At 36.5% G+C, this 17,749-nt stretch overlaps 1 protein-coding gene across 16 annotated transcripts in view; it reads left to right on the top strand.

Moving 5' to 3' along the window:
- The window catches only part of AKAP9 (A-kinase anchoring protein 9), a 149,664-nt gene that overhangs the window by 90,319 nt on the left and 41,596 nt on the right, over positions 1 to 17,749 (top strand). For 15 of the 16 annotated variants that reach the window (XM_022585485.3, XM_022585503.3, XM_022585513.3 and 12 more), the window contains one exon: positions 3,645 to 3,871. In XM_022585485.3, the coding sequence (XP_022441193.3) occupies positions 3,645 to 3,871 (227 nt within the window). Of the gene's footprint in view, positions 1 to 3,644; positions 3,872 to 3,897; positions 16,047 to 17,749 lie in introns of those variants that run through there. The other variant, XM_089917615.1, reaches the window with a different exon arrangement.

Genomic DNA, 17,749 nt, shown 5'->3' on the forward strand with positions numbered 1-17,749 from the left:
CCTTTATTTCACTGGAGTAAACAAAGTTCTGTTATCTTCATTGGAACATATTTGATTATTTTTATTCGTTTGTTTATATCTTCAAAATGTTATCAGTAAAATACATTAAGCTGGTTCACATCTTCATATTTTCTAGGTACTTTAATGTCTATTTTTTTATTAGCCATTTAAAAAATTAACATTCAGTGGCTTTTTTTTTTTTTTTTTTTTTTTTTGCGGTACACGGGCCTCTCACTGCTGTGGCCTCTCCCGTTGCGGAGCGCAGGCTCCGGACGCGCAGGCTCAGCGGCCATGGCTCACGGGCCCAGCCTCCCCGCGGCATGTGGGATCTTCCCGGACCAGGGCACGAACCCATGTCCTCTGTATCAGTAGGCGGACTCTCAACCACTGCGTCACCAGGGAAGCCCTTCAGTAGCTTTTTATAAGCCATTTTGTTTTATATATCCTTTGTATTTTGTGTTTGAGATTTGCTCCCATGCAATATATAGTATCTTCAGGTTTTTTCCTCACCATGGATTCCTTCTCTGTACCCTAAAACATGCTGATACCTTCATAATTTTAAAAAAAAATTGTTTTTTCTCAGCTTTGCTCCCCCCTTAAGGTAAACTGCAACAAACTCTATGTGAGATTAGACCATCTCTTGCTTCCACCAGCTTTGGTTTCTGTTTCTATAGTACCAAAGCTGTTCTAAGGACAGCAGTGACCTTCTGATTGTCACATCCAGTAGCATCTTCTCAGTCCTTGTCCCGTTTGACTTTTTAGACAAATAACATTATTGAAGTCTCTCTCTTTCTGAAACATCCTCTTCTTGTCTCCTGGAACATCTCTTTCCTTTCTCTCACTTTTTTTTTTTACACAGGTTCTTCTGTTGGCTTATGCTCCAACCGTGTTTGTCCTCTTCTCACTAAATATTGCTCCTAAGGCAAACGTGTCTACTTCCAGGGTTCAACTGTCACCTTTCTACAGTGACTCCTAAGTCTCTACAGACCCATATTTCCAGAAGTTGACTTCTCTCCTCCACGTAACCCATTAACACTTCAGACTAATCATTTTTCATGCTTACTCTGTATACTTTCTCCTAATTTTTTAGTATTTCTCTTAATGACTCTTCTGTCCTCTAAGAATCATCTAAGCTGGAAACCCAGAGTCATCTTTTACTACTTTTCTTTCTCTCTTGTCTTATACATTCAGTTTTTTCCAACCTGTGACCAGCCCCCATCCGTCTTTAACATTTCTTATCTGGGCAATTGAAATAGTATTCTAACCAGACTCTTCTCCTTCTCCAACCCTTCCTCTGCATTGCTGCAGTTTGCTTCCTGATTCACACATTTGATATTATCTTCCTTCTCAAAAAACGATTTACTTCCCCATTATTTATAACAAAAAAACCCAGGTTCCTGAAAAATTTAAGACCATTCACAACTTGGATCCAGCCTACTTTCTAGCGACCTTTTTTCTGCTCTCTCCCCTACCTCATCCTTGCTTCGCCACATACTTGCACACCACAAAGCTGCCTTGATTGCCCATCATATCAGACTATCATCTTTCCTCAGATTTGTCAGATTCTCTGTATCCATTAAAAGGAAGTGTCCCTAGAATGCATTTAATTCCTTAGATAAAGGTGCTATATTACATAGGTAATTTTAGTTTTTTTAACACCAGTTGTAAACTAATATTTCTTCCATAACTTCATCAAAAATATCATTTATTTTCTAGACCACATTAATTTTATTTACTGGCTTTGTAATATACATTGTACTATATCTGAACTCATTTTGAATTCTAAGATCATTTTGAACTCATGAATATTTATAAACTGTTAATCTCTATTATCAAGACATTCAGTTTTGAATATGTAGAATAATGTAAGTAAATACCAGTCTAGTTGTTGTTTTTCAGTTTTGAAAATAAAAATGCAAAATGAAATTGTATTTGCTGCTACACTAAGAATTAGACAAACCTATGTATTAGCAAACATTTAAAGTCATTTTCTCTAGGGACTTCCTTGGTGGTCCAGTGGTTGACTTTGCCTTCCAATGCAGGGGATGTGGGTTCGATCCCTGTCGGGGAGCTAAGATCCCACATGCCTCACTGGCCAAAAAACCAAAACATAAAACAGAAGCAATATTGTAACAAATTCAATAAAGACCTTAAAAAAGAAAAAAGGTCCACACGATGTCATTTTCTAGAATGCAGTTTTGGATTCTTCAGCCAGTGACTTACACAGAGGAGGTGCTTAGTGAATGTTGAATTGTGCTGGGACTTCCCTGGTGGCACAATGGTTAAGAATCCACCTGCCAATGCAGGGTACACAGGTTCAAGCCATGGTCCGGGAAGATCCCACATGCTGCGGAGCAACTAAGCCCATGCGCCACAACTACTGAAGCCCAGGAGCCTAGAGCCCTTGCTCCACAACAAGAGAAACCACCACAGTGAGAAGCCCACGCATTGCAACAAAGAGTAGCCCCTGCTTGCTGCAGCTAGAGAAAGCCCGCGCGCAGCAACAGAGGCCCAAGGCAGCCAAAAATAAATAAATAAAATGTTGAATTGTGCTGAGTTCAGATCTTGTATCTGAAACCGCATCTGATATCATTACTACATGAGATTGAGAGACTTCCATATGACACCAGCTACTTTAGCAAGACTTTTTAATAAATAGCTCTTATTCTCCTGGGTGATTGTATCAAACTGAATGTTTATTCCATGTACTTTGGAAATTACAATTTCTTGTGACTTTAATTTGTTAACTTTGTACAGTTACTGATAAGAAATATGTACTACTTGTAGTAAAAGAATAGGTGATTCCTCTTCAGGAAATTTCATTGTTCAATTGTAGCATGCTGCCCACAGATAAGTACTGTATTCCCTGGCAGTGATAAATAACATGCTTTTATTTCAGTTTAGAGAAAACACTTCTAAAGCTTTATCTTCTGCCCATGTAAACTCAGTTTTCTTTACATAAGAAAAAAAGACTAGTGTGGAAACACAAGTCCATAGTTAAAATTAGAACTGCTTATTAGTCTAACCTTTTCCCAGGATAGCTATTACAAAAGTAGCAAGTTGCAAAAAGATTTTAGTCCCTTTTACTGTCTAGCCGAGCAGGTGATGCTGCCCAGTATAGTTCTTAGAAATCAAAGGGTCTGCTCCATGCAAAATCAAGCACTTCTGTCGTTCCATACACCTGGAATATCCCATTGCACAACGTTTTCTTTTCATGTTGTTGCTTAGATATTTGTTTTTCATTACCCCATGTGCAATGTCCTTGCGGATAGGAACCAAATCTTGCCACCTATGTGTCTCCATTACTTAGTAAACCCTACGCGATGAGCATTTAGTAAATATCTGTTGAAAGGTGTTTTAAATTTTTTATTAAAGAAAAAATACTAATTATCCCAAATATTAATTTCTGCCAAGCGCTATTAGCTAGCATGGCATTATTCTTCCCCTTCTTATACCTGGTAGGTTATCAAATAATATTACATTCTGTATTTGCCTATTTTATTTGTTTTGTTGCAGTGTTAACTAAGATACCTTATAGTTCCAATGATTTCAAGTTTTAATTTGCTTTTATTTTGTAACCTTTTTTTTTACTATAATTATTATAATTGATTTATACCTTTAAAATAGTGTTATTCTGGTTACAGATGAATCTAAACCCTCTTATTCTGGAAGTGATATACCAAGGAGTGACAGTAGCATGTGGTCCAAAGTAACTGAGGAAGGAACGGAGCTGTCACAGCAGCTCATGAGAAGTGGCTTTACTGGAAATGAAATAGACCCTGAAAATGAAGAACTTATGCTGAACATTAGCTCTCGACTACAAGCGGCAGTTGAAAAACTCCTAGAAGCCATAAGTGAAACTAGTAGTCAGGTAACCTCCTTACGTTGCTAATATATACTGAGTTGGAAATAAGTTTTCTTTTAAGCCAGGGAACGAGGACTAAATGTTTTCTCTTTACTGTCTCACAGAAATCTAGTTTGTTTCCTCTTTAATAATTGGTTGTCTTTGTGACAACCAATTGCTGATGGAGTCTTTAAATTCTAAAATTCAGTGTTTTAATTTTCAGATTTTTCTAGACTCTTACACATTACTTTTTTTGATACCAAAAGAGATTTTAACTTTACCATTGTATGAAATATTCCATTATAATATATATTATTTATTTGAAGGAATGGTATAAGGAATCTCTAAAGCAAACCATGTGCTCAAGTATGTCATAGCAGTACTATTAAATATAACAGATCAAGCCTACCATTCCTTCCCGTGATTTTTACATTCTTTTCACAAATATGATTAGAATACCTCACTTTACTACCTTGGTAGGAAACTAGAGTGAGGGACAGTTTCTACATTGAAGTATTGTTTTCATAGAACTTTTGAGAGTATATACCATTATATTTATACCTTAACTTGCAATTTTCTCTGTCTATAAAATTTTTATACCCTGTATAGTAATTGTCTCTTAAGTACTCTATGCAGAATTTTAAAAATTGTTTGCTGTTTTAAAATGAAGTAATTTCACTTATTTTAAAAATATTTAATTTAACTGTAGAATCACAACTCTCATGTTAATCAAATGAGTGCTTCATTGTCCTAAGCTACAGGGCCAGTATTATTAACATTTTTTCACTGATATCTTTATTCAGAGTATTCTAGATCCCATGTGCATTTTAAACAAAAGTTGAGAAGTTGAAAGAGTATCTTTGATCTCTTGCTATTTCTGATGTCTGGCCTCCATTGATGCTACTTTTTTTTCTTTAAGAAATTATTCTGTTTCTGCAGTAGCAATGACTATTGGATGCTACTCTCCTTAGTAAACTGAGCCAATTCTGGCATTTTCAACTGTTGCTTTTCAGCACTTTTAATGCTTGAATATGCATCATAATTATTCCTTTTATCCTGTGAAAGTCATACAGCTGATTCTGTACTGAATTTCCACATGATCTTGCTTTTTTTTTCTTTTTTGCTTATTTCAGCCACGTTGGTATTTAATTTGTTTTTATCTTTTATACCATGAAAACAGCTGTTAATACTTTTCCTTTTTTGACCACTGTTAAATACTTTTGACCTGGATCTTGAGCTCTGTTAATACTGTTGCTACTACCTGATACTCATTGTAATTTATTGACAATCTAGTTAATGTAATATATTTGTCATTTGACACGCCCCATGGAAAAAGGGTATATAAATCAGAAGCGATCAGTGGTTGGACTTGTTCCTACAGGCTACTGAAGAGAAACTTTCCCCATAATCCATTAACACTGTCAACAGACAAGTGCGGGAGATCCACCTGAAACAGTCAGTCTTCCAGGCTAAGATTACAGCTTATCAAATCTGCTTATGTGTCCAGGTAGTGAGGTACAGTAGGAGCCTGATGGTTCTCCATTTGTTAAATACTAAAGCAGCAATATGTTATGTAGATTTTACTGTATTGTTTTAGTTCAAATATCACTGAATAGATCACAGAAATTTTGCCCAGAGCAGTAAGTAGTTCTCAAAGTGTGGTCTCTAAAGCAGCAACAGAAGCACCACTAAAGACTTGTTCTGAATGTAAACTCTCAGTCCCCACCCCAGACCTACCGAATGATGGGGCCCCAAAACCTGTGTTTTAACAAGTCCTTTAGGTGATACTGATACAGACTAAAGTTTGAGAACCACTGACCTAGAAATTATTATTATAATATTCACATTATTCTAGCGGAATTTTGAAGTGTTCTACTAATATCTGTTATATAAAAGGTTGAAGTAGTTGTTGACACTTGATATAAAAATCATTTTTCTTAGATGAATTATATTTTTGTTTGTTTGTTTTTTGCGGTACGGGGGCCTCTCACTGTTGTGGCCTCTCCCGTTGCAGAGCACGGGCTCCAGACGCGCAGGCTCAGTGGCCATGGCTCACGGGCCTAGTCGCTCCGCGGCATGCGGGATCTTCCCAGACCGGGGCACGAACCCATGTCCCCTGCATCGGCAGGCGGACTCTCAACCACTGCGCCACCAGTGAAGCCCTAGATGAATTATATTTTTAAGGCAGTGGGAATAGGAGCTCTGTAAGATTTTCTTTAAACTTAGTTCAGTTACTACTCTTCCATGGAGAGATGTTTAAAGACATTGACTTCTTCAGAATATTCTCATTAATAACTAAAATTATTTTGAACATGATGAATATTTTTAACAGTCAGATTGATGCAAAATAATGTGTGGTCCTCTTTGTGAAATGACTAGTATTCCATTTTCTTTTTAATGAGTCATTATTTGGTTCTTCTTCATAATGGAATATTTCCCTTTTATCTTGATTCTTTTTCACTTGTCATAAAAAAAAAATCTAAAACAGAACTGACACTGCTATATCTTTTTGCTTGCAGTGAAAGAGAAATTCAGGTAAATAACTCTGCACAGGATACCCTGAGAGTAGAAAAGAGAGCAGCATCTGACAGTTTAGGGTAAGGTAGGAACAAGTAAAGCTTATTGGAGGACTCGATGCTTTGAGATGAGTCACTCATTCATCAAATTTATTGAACACCTGGTATGTAACAATTGCTCTTCTAGATACTGGAGGCACAGCACTGAACAAAATGTACAAAGTCCCTACTCTCACCGAGGTTACAATATAATGGTGGGGACTGATAATAAATAAACATAGTATGCCAGATGGTTGATACCTACTGCGAAGGAAAATAAAATAGGGGGAGGTAGAGCATGATGGGGGAAGAGGACATTTTATGTAGGGAAATTAAGGAAGACCTCTCTCATAATGTGATAGTCAAGCATCTACCTTAAGGAAGTATGGGAGACAGCCACATAGGTAAGTTGGGGAAGAATGTTTCAGGCAAAGGAATAGTGAGTACGAGGCCCTGAGGTGGTCATTGAGGTGGTCACGTGCTAGTTCTTTGTGTGGTTGACAAAGAGCCCAGTGTAGCTGGAGCAAGAAGAGTGGGCAAAGTGTGGGAGACAAGGTCATAGTGATACCTGGGAACCAGATCACATGGAACTTGGAATTTAATTCTTAAAGAGATGTAGTCATTGGGTACAATTTTTTAACTTGTCATTTTGAAGTAATTTCAGACTTACAGAAAAGTTGCAAAACTAGCACCAAGAGTTCCCATGTACTCTTCACTCAGCTTTCCCTAATGTTCACATCTTGTGTAACCACACTATAGTTATCATAACTTAGAAATTAAAAGTGGTACAGTACTATAAACTACAGACTGGATTTTACCAGTTTTCCCACTAATGTCCTTTTTCTGTTCTAAGATCTATTCCAGGATTGCACATTGCATTTAGTTGTCATGTCTTCTTCATCTTCTCCAGACTCTGTTAGTTCCTGAGTCTTTCTTTGCCTTTCATGACCTTGACACTTGAAAAGGACTGGCCAGTTATTTTGTAAAATATCCCTCGGTGTGATTTTGTCTATTTTCTCATGATTACATGAAGCTTATTCATTTTTGACAAGAATACCATTGAAGTTATGAGCCCTTCTCTGTGTGTCAAATCGAAAGGCACATGTCTTATTACAGGTGCTGTTAATCTCGATTACTTGTGGTGTCAGCTGGGTTTCTCCACTGTTTGATACTATGCACATTTCCTGTTTCTCTTTAAACTTCCATCCACTAATCTTAGCATCCATTGGTAGATCTTGCCTGCACAGTTACTACTGTGGTGTTCCAATGGTGATTTTCTATCATCATTCATTCATTATTCCTTCATTTATTGATTGGAATTATTCTGTAAGAGCTGTTTCTTTTTTCTATTATTTATTTATTTACTTATTTTTATTTTTTGCTGCGCGCGGGCTTTCTCTTTTTGTGGCAAGTGGGGGCTCCTCTTCGTTGCAGTGCATGGGCTTCTCATTGCAGTGGCTTCTCTTGTTGTGGAGCACGGGCTCTAGGCACATGGGCTCTAGAGCTCAGGCTCAGTAGTTGTGGCACACGGGCTTAGTTGCTCCGCGACATGTGGCATCTTCCCGGACCAGGGCTTGAACCCGTGTCCCCTGCGTTGGTGGGCGGAGTCTTAATCACTGCACCACCAGGGAAGTCCCAAGAGCTGTTTCTTCACTCACATTTATTTACTTAAGTAATCAAGTTTCATATGAACTCACAGCTATTAATTTTTTTCAGTGGTTTATAATCCAATACTACAGTAGTTTGTTTTGTTCCAGCTTTGTCAGTAAGAACTCTTTCAGGTTGGCACTTGTGCACTTTCAAAGTGCTTACTCTTTTGAGCATTTGCACTATCAGAGACTCCAGGCCCATCTTGTATTTTCCCTGCCCCAGCCCTAGAATCAACTACTTCTCCAAGGAATTCAAGTTCCCTTTATTGGAGAAAGATACTTAGAAACCAAGACCTGGGTGCTATATGTGCTTATTGTTAACTAAGGTGTTATGGTCCTCTCAGCAGACAGTTTGAAAATATATGTAGTATATTAACCCTTGCATATATATTTATTTCTGTATCTATCTGCATATATAATAGAAATATAATTTCATATCGATACCTCCAATCCCCATCTAGTACCACAGCATTCTTTCTCCCCTTTCCCCTTTCCTTTGTAACTTTGTTATCCAAAGGCGAGAAACCAGGCTCTCATAATCTACAGCAGTTTTATTCATTTGTTAACCATTTATACCCATAAAGTAATTTCATACCCATATATACCCATAAAGTAATTTTACAGTTGCTAACCTATATCCCTGTGAAAAACAAATTTACTAACTAGAGTACAGTATTTATGTACAGTAGTTTTTAGTCTTTAGCCGTACAGTATACAATCAAAATACTGTTTTTCAAAGTATCCTAGGTTAACTCTTTTCTCCCCATGCCTTTAGTGTGGTTTTGTTATTCACTTATAATACAATAAGAATTATTTATTATGGTTTTTATTCCATTTTGGGTTCCCCCACACTTTGGTTAATTTTTTTTTAAATTTATGTACGGTAAATTTCATTTGTGTGTAGACAGTTCTTTTGGTTGTGACAGATGCATAGAGTTATGTGTCTACCACCACAAACATAATACAGAACATTTCCATCACCCCAAAATTCCCTGGTGCTGCTCTGTTCTTTTATAGTCAGCCCCTCCTCTACCTCCTGCCCTTGAAAATTACTAGCTGCTTTCTGTCCCTATAGTTTTGTGTTTTCGAGAGTGTCATTAATGAAATCATACATTATGCATTATTTTGGGTCTGGTTTCATTGTCTTAACAAAATACTTATAAGATTCATCTATGTGTGTTAAGTATTTGTTTCTTTTTAGAGCTGAGGAGTATTCCATTGAATGGATGCACCCGTTTGTTTATCCAAAGGACATACAAATTGTTTCCAGCTCCGGGTCATTAGAGATTTTTCAGCAACTGATCTAACTTATATTTACCAAAAGGATCACTTTGACCACCTTGTTAAATATAGACTGGGGGGATGGAGGGGTGCAGGACAGAAGCAAAGAAACCAGTTGGAGAACTTGCCCAGGCCTATAAATTAGGTGTAAGTTAGAATTTGAATCCAGGCAGTCTGGCATCAGGGTCCGTGCTCTTAACTGCCACTTTTTCTGCCCTTTGAAAATGAAAGGAGTGAATCATTCTGTCAGTTACTGCTGACAGGTCATGTTATAGCCTGAGGAGTAGATTTTGAAATCTGGGAGGTGTGTGTGGGGGGGTTGTCATTGGTTACTTTACAAGAGCAGTTTCAGTGAAGTAATGGAGGTGAAAGCATAATTCAAGAGAAAATGAGAGGGAAAATGAGTCTTTTTAGTAAAGACTTACAAGACAAGTAGAAACTAAGCAGGTGGGTCAAGAAGAAAATTTGTGGCAAATGGCATAGCATGTTGGTATAAACCAGCATGATGTGTTTGAGGATACTGGGTAGTTTTGTGTTATAAACATCCAGGGTGGAATGTGGGGAACAGAGGGTAGAAGGATAGCAGTGGTTAGCACATAGTCCCTTGAGGGCTTAGTTAAGGAGTTTTAACTTTATGCTGAAAAGTATGGGGAGTCATTGAAATATTTTTGGTAGAAAATAATAATATCAAATTTGTGTTTTAGAGAGAATTCCTCTGACAGCAGTGGGGTGAATATATGGGCAGGAAAATAGTGAGGAGAGATGCTGAATATGCAGAAACAGGAGACTCTTAAAATATTCCAGTGAAAAGGGATAGAAATCAAGTTAGCGCAAGAGGGAAGTGATTTTAAAACTTGTAGAAGTTGAATTTGATAGAAGTTGGTGTGACATTGAATGTAGGGGATAAGGAAGGGGAGAGGAAACCACACGTGAATCCTTGACCAACTAAGTTGTTGGTGTATTTCCCTTACTGAGTTGGGGGATGCAAAAGAAGTGAATAACGAGTTCAGTTTTAGGTAATCTGAGTTTGAAATGCGTAGAGGGAGAAGATATTCCCTAGAGTCTAGAGTTTGGGAAACTAGATTGGAAGTTGTCATCATTCTAAAGACGTTTGAAACCATGGTTTTCGAGAGTGTACAGAGCTAACTTTTTGTCCTGGTAGAGTGCTGAGATTTAAAAGAGAATAAAGGTAGATAAGTCTACAAAAGATATTGAGAGTGAGAGAGGAAAATCAAGAGAATCAATATCAAGTGTCATAAAAGCCAGATGAGGAGTGATTTTCCGTAAGTGTCAGATACCATGGAAAGGTAACAGATGCTGAGGGTTTAGTGTCCCTTGGATATTTCAGTATAGGTGTCATCAATGACCTTGATGAGAACAGTTTCATGGAGTTGATAGAGGAGAAATTCAAAATTCAGACACTTACAGAAATAGAGTTGAAGAAATAGAGATAGCAATTTCATGATACCTGGCCGTGAAGAAAACAGGAGACCATTAGCTTGAAAGGGGGAGAATGCTTTTTTTTAAGATTCAGGTGTTTATATTGAGTAGCAATGGAAAAGTTGAAGATGCACATCAGAGGGGATGGGCTTTGTGGAGCCAGATCTTTGGGGTAGGTGAGGGTGGAATCTGGAACACAAGTGGAAGGTGTGGCCTTTGGATCAGAGAGACTCTGCCTCCTTTAAGATTGGTGAGAGAAATTATTGCCAGTGATTGTGGGCTTTTGTTTGGGGTTGGGGAGGAGTTTCATTGAAAAGGCCCTGTAGTCTAAGTAAATACTGTCAAATAATCAAGGTTCTTTCCTTTTTTTTTTTTTTTTTAACTGGTTTGGTTTTATATGTTATATAATTTTAGTGGGAAATCATGATTAAGTCTTGTACTTAGTTTTAAGTTTAGGGGCTGCTTTAGGTTGCATAGATGCATCTTGCTTTAATAAAAGAATTAGTAAGCGTTTTCTTTACTAAGTATCAGGGTATCTGCCTTTATAGCCTGGTTTCATAATATCTTTTATGAGTATTTTACTTTATGTATTTGATTTCATAAGTGATTTGCCCCATGGCATGTCCAAATCCATATAATAATGTATTTACTGTGATGGATTTTACTTCTCTTTTGCTGAGACAGGCTGCTATAAATATTGAATATATTCAGGCTTGTATTCAACCTATTGCAGTTTCTTATTGGTTGGGATGGCTTTTGTTGGAATAGGAGTAAAATTGCTGAAAGTCTAGTCTCAAGCCCTTAGAAAGTTAATCTCTTTAACATGATCTTTATTTAGTAGTGTCTTTGTGGTTCTGCAGAGAAGTTTTATCTCTGAGAGTGTGGTTTTAGATTCCTTTTCTTTCTTTTTCTTTCTTTTTTTTTTTTGGCTGCTTTATAGCGTGCGGGCTTTTCTCGAGTGGGGGGAGGCTACACTTTGTTGTGGTGCGCGGGCTCATTGCAGTGGCTCCTCTTGTTGCAGAGCACGAGCCCTAGGTGCGTGGGCTTCAGTAGTTGTGGCGCACAGGCTCAGTAGTTGTGGCTTGCGGGCTCTAGAGTGCAGGCTCAGTAGTTGTGGCGCATGGGCTTAGTTGCTCTGTGGCATGTGGGATCTTCCTGGACCAGGGCTCGAACCCACGTCCCCTGCGTTGGCAGGCAGATTCTTAACCACTGCGCCACCAGGGAAGTCCCTGTTTCAGATTCTTGATTCTTGGGTCAGGTAGAAATAGGAATCAGTCTGTTATGTGGAAGTAGTGTTTTAGCAATTAAAGTTTTCCAGAATCCTGAGTTACTGTTTACAGCCATAGGAGATTATTTACCAAGGGATTCTTTCAGGCGTTAGAAGAAAACAGTGAATGAGGAATTTACTCCCAAAGAAATGATTTTTATTATAGGCAACTCTCATGAATTTATTAATAATCATTTTTTAGAATAATGGAACTTAAGGTACTTTTCTATATTTTCTCGAAAAAGGAACCTTTTTATGAGGATGAAACAGTAGTACTGTAAGTTAAGATTTTGTTTTGTCATTGTTGTATTTTAAAACATAAACTGTGGGCTTCCATGGTGGCACAGTGGTTAAGAATCCGCCTGCCAACGCAGGGGACACAGGTTCGAGCCTTGGTCCAGGAAGATCCCACATGCCGCAGAGCAGCTAAGCCCGTGGGCCACAACTACTGAGCCTGTGCTCTAGAGCCCATGAGTCACAACTGCTGAGCCCACGTGCCACAGCTACTGAAGCCCATGTGCCTATAGCCTGTGCTCCACAACAAGAGAAGCCACTGCAATGAGAAGCCCGCGCACCGCAACGAAGAGTAGCCCCCCACTCGCAGCAATGAAAACCCAGCGCAGCCAAAAATAAATAAGTAAAAAGCAAATAAATTTATTTTTAAAAATAAAACATAAACGTTAATAAAGTGTTGAAATACATTTGCCATTAGGTGTTGCTACCAGTGTGTGTATTATAAGCATCAGGGCTCTGTCAGGGTATTGTAGCCAGGATTCAGTCTATTGAGTAACTTAAAAAAAAAAAAAATCAAAATACAAAAGAGCAACAGAAGTGGTTTACAAGTTGGGGGAGATATTTCTGGGGAAAAGGTTAAATAGCTTGATATTGTACGATTACAGTAAAGCTAAAAACATAACTCTATACCGCAAATTAATAGCCTTCAAATATACATTAAAATCTTGATTATCTGAAACCAGGGGATAATGAGCTGGTCTGGATAAGTAAAAGGGTGTTCTCTTAAAAATTGAAATTATTTTAACTGTTTTTGATTGCAAAGGGTTTTATGTGCTTTCTAAAATTAAAAATATATATATAATTTGAATTATTCCAATTCAAAGTAATCTATCTGGACATCAATATATATAATATACCATCAGTTAATATGCTGTTTTGGGGAGAGCTATTTGCCCCTATCTTAAATCATCTTTACTGCTGTTTTGAGTCTTTTCCTCCTTTAATTTTACTCTGTTTTCTTTGTGGTTAGTTTCTTAACCTTGACTTATATTCCTGGTTATAAGGGGGTACACCTTACTTATAAATTTTTGTTTTACATGGATAAACACAGGTTTTACATGCTTTCAAAAGTAGGGAAAAAATAGACTATAATTTGAATTATTTTAATTCAGGGTCACCTTTCTGAACATTTAATATAGTATGCCATCAGTTAACGTACTGTTAATGGGGCTATTTGCCCCATTCTAAGTCATCTTTTTTTTTTTTAAAAAACAGAGAACAGGAGTATTTATTTATTTATTTTAAAATTTATTTATTTATTTTGGGCTGTGTTGGATCTTCGTTTCTGTGCGAGGGCTTTCTCTAGTTGTGGCAAGCGGGGGCCACTCTTCATCGCGACGCGCGGGCCTCTCACTGTCGCGGCCTCTCGTTGCGGAGCACAGGCTCCAGATGCGCAGGCTCAGTAGTTGTGGCTTACGGGCCTAGTTGCTCCGCGGCATGTGGGATCTTCCCAGACCAGGGCTCGAACCTGTGTCCCCTGCATTAGCAGGCAGATTCTCAACCACTGCGCCACCAGGGAAGCCCCCCCTAAGTCATCTTAATCTGCGGCGTTTTTGAGTCTTTTCCTCCTAGTTTCTCTTTTCTTTGTAGTTAGTTCTTGGCTTGACCTAAATGTTTCTATTTATAAAGGGATATGTCTTACTTTTAGGGTTTTGTTTTTGCTTCAAATAGGAGAAATTGAACACCAGGTTATGAAAATAAACTTATTCTCAGAGGGAGCTGGGAAAGAGTATTTTGAGAGGTGTTTGATATGTTGAACATAGGTCCAGCCAGTTCATAAAGTGAACATCTAGGATGTTGATGATTTTGTATCTGCTGAAGCCCCAGTAAAGTCAGATTTAGCTGCACCAGTGGTGGGGTTAGATCTCCGTCTTGTGTAGATGTTATGATGGTTTCACAGACTAACTGGAGGCGTCACATAAGAAACCATAATAAACAGAAATTTGTCATTGCCTAGTCCAGAATTCTAGGAAGCAGCTGCCCCTCCGCTACCCCAAACCATATCCCTGTAGATTCTGAGCTTTCCGTAGAAAATCTTATTTTCTGTGCCCTAATTGTTAACTTACAGTGAAGGGTTTGAGTATTGACTCCTCTAAAGATATTTTGTATAGTGAAAGTGGCTATAAAATTGATTTTGTTGATGTGCTTGCTTTAGTGTGGGTTTTTCCATAGTAAATAAAGGTTTTGTGAGTTAAGGATATTTAGTTACTGGGTAGAGAAAAGACACCACAATGAAAGATTTTTCATTTATTTAAAACAACTTTCACTATTGAGGATTTTTAATATTAAAAAGTATGTTGTTCATCTTTTAAATTCTGAGAAGCTGTTTTATTCACTATTGCCGAGGTTTCTGGAGCTACCAAAAGGCCATTATACACCACTTGTGCTTTTAATTTTTAGTCAGAGTTCATAGGATACCTTAAGTGGTATAATTACCAATTATTATACACAGTGCAGCTTTTAAAAAGAGGTTTTTTTTTTCCTTAAGAATTACTCTGTAACCAATTCAGTGTGTAAATAGTTCATAACCGATGTTATAAACTATGTTTAGTTATGTAAACTATGTTTAGTTTTAATGACTACTCAAAAGAATGAGTATTATTTTAAGGAAGTATCAAAAGGAAATAATTAGTCTTCCAGAAATAGTTATGATTATTGGATATAGTTGAAGAACTAATTGGTAATGTGGACTCAAACCTACTTGTTTTCACATTTTTAAATTAAAACAATTTTTTAATGGAATGGAAAAACACTAGCTTATCTTAGAAGCATTATAAACTTATCTAGATATCCTTTTCAGAGCTCTGACGTGGAACTTGGATCCTGTTAGGCAGGCTTTTTTGTGGGTGTATGAATTCAGATTCCACCTGTCAGTGTACCTATAGGTAAAGACATTAAATCACACCCTCTGTTCTGACCTTTCCTCACTGACTAGAATTCTTTGGCTCGGCATGAGAGGCTATTTGAATAGCTCAGTTCAGAAGAGCACTTTGTGAAGCAGCAAGAACAAGGGAAATAATGTTGCAACTACGTTTTTTAAGGCTGCTACTATGGAGAATTAAAACTTGCCTTTCCCTACCAGGTTCTGCTTGGAAGGCTTTTATTTCCACAGACATATTTTGATACCGGAGGCAGTTTTATTGCTTAGCTAATTAGATATTTATATTTTTATTCTTCCATTCTTCAACAATTTAGTAATTATTCTAATTAAAAACGTGTTTGCTTGCTTTTAGTTTTGTTTGCTTTTGTTCTTTTTTTTGATGAAGGCTGATGGAGACCTAGTTCTTCTTAGATTTCTGGGTTTTTTCTTTTGTTGTTTAGTTGTATGAATTAATTTTATAATGTTTGATAGTGCTAAGGAGAAATTTTCATACTGCTGTGGTATATCTGGATGAACTAAACAGAACTTTTTTAGTGTAGTGGAATACTGGTACAGCAAGTGAGGAAAATTAGCAGCTACAACTTCTAGAATGGATTCTTACAGGACCCATTTGGCAACTGTCAAACTTAGTGGCTCGTGGTTGGAAGAACAAGATGAAGACATTTATGAGGTTGAATCTCGGGTGCCTTTACCACATCCTTTTCCTCTATGTGAACATTTGGATGAAAATAACTCAGTAATTGTTAATACTTCTATTTTTCATTTTATTCATAAAAGAAATGGGCATATATTAAAACTTATTTCCAAAATTTCCCTGCCTACCCCTCCTTATTCAGTAAGTATAAAAATTTGGTTTTTTATAGTTTTGCTTTATGCTTTCAGTTTTTTATACATTTAGTTTAAAACTGTAATGAGAAATGAACTTTAAGTGTCTTTGGTAAGGGTAAATGGAATAGAATCTTGTTTTCTTTTTGTTTGGTGTGTTAATCCTGTAATGATTAATGTATTGAAGGGTTAAATTTTGTCCACAAGCCCCAACTTGGCTACGTTTTTCATTCCAGAAAGCAGAATGAGATAATATTTCAGTTCTCCCATACCAGGCAAGCTGTTTAAAAAGATCCTGCTTGTTCTTAAGAATCTTACTTCTATATGTTTATGATGCCAATGCTGAGTAAAAATGGAATGATTATATTTGAAGGAATAGGCATTGTCATACCTAAAACAGCTAAGTGAATTGTCATTGAGCCAATTAGGAAATGTTTACAATCATATGGCATATTGCCTGTAGTTCCGGAAAGGAAACCTGGATTCTTATTTCAGTTTTCTTGCTAACTCCCTAAGGAGCTTATTTTTAATATGCCTACTAATCCTATGAGGAAATTCCTTTTTCTGCTTTTTATGTGAAATGTATGTTATAAGCAGTGTTAAGGGTATTTAGCATAGTTAGTATTTCAGGTTCATTTGACACTTAAATGTTTTGAATGATTCACTACAAGTTAGTATGTTATTTGCCACTTTTTGTGACTTTTATGGCTTTATTTATATGTACTAGCTAGTATTTAACAAGACAGATGCTTTCAGAATAGTTTTGTTACCTCCCCTAAAGCTTTTATATTAAAATGACAGATTATTTACTAATGATACATACTTTTAATGTAGTAAGTTTATTAAATTATGTGAAAATATTGAATATGATATTTTTATATATTTCACATTATTCAGTATTAGGTTATAGGTATTATATAAATATTAGGAATAAACTGTACCTTAACTGGATGGAAGAGGTTTTTTAAGTATAATGTATTTAAATAAATATTTGAAGGAATCTCTTATTCCAATAAATGTGGGTGCCATCTTCTATAATAAGTGAAATTTGTTTCCTAGATCTACTCTATTTGAGTCCCAGCTTTTTTGTTTTGCTTTGTAAAACTGAAGTTATTTCTTGTGGTTTCATAGTAATATTTAAATGCATCTTAAAGCAGGTTTAGATCTTGTCAGAAAATAGAATATAGAAGCCGACTTATTTTTCTTATCTAAAGCAAGTGTTTATTTTGTTGTAAGTGCATTGTTGTATTTGTACAGTAAATTTGAAAAAGGAAAAAAAAACTCATATCCTAATTAGTTAGAGCTATGAACTCTTTTAGAGATTTCATATATTTCAGGCAACCATATTACAATGTACAGGAAAAAAATTACATATGTACATGTGAAAACAATTGATTTATTTTTTAAATATAGGCTGTGACTAAGTTCAGGAGCAGGGCTTTTTATAAATTAGTTCATATTTTATGGTCATTTTTTAATTTTAAAAATTAATGTATACTGGTTATCCACATTTAAAGGAAAATAGTCTTTTGCCAGTCAAAAGTAAAAATATATATAAAGTAAAGTTTTATCTTTGTTGAGGTAACAACATATTATTACAGATATTTTAGGAAATATTTTGTGATTAAAATACGTGCTTAATTTTCCATTATGAATCTTAAATGTGTATGCATATTATTTTCAAGTAATGGGTTGTGAATGATATTTAAAACA

This window comes from Delphinapterus leucas, chromosome 9 (assembly GCF_059928025.1).
Source record: "Delphinapterus leucas isolate spDelLeu-1000000601 "Yukka" chromosome 9, BTC_Dleu_Yukka2, whole genome shotgun sequence".
Classification (NCBI taxonomy): Eukaryota; Metazoa; Chordata; class Mammalia; order Artiodactyla; family Monodontidae; genus Delphinapterus; species Delphinapterus leucas.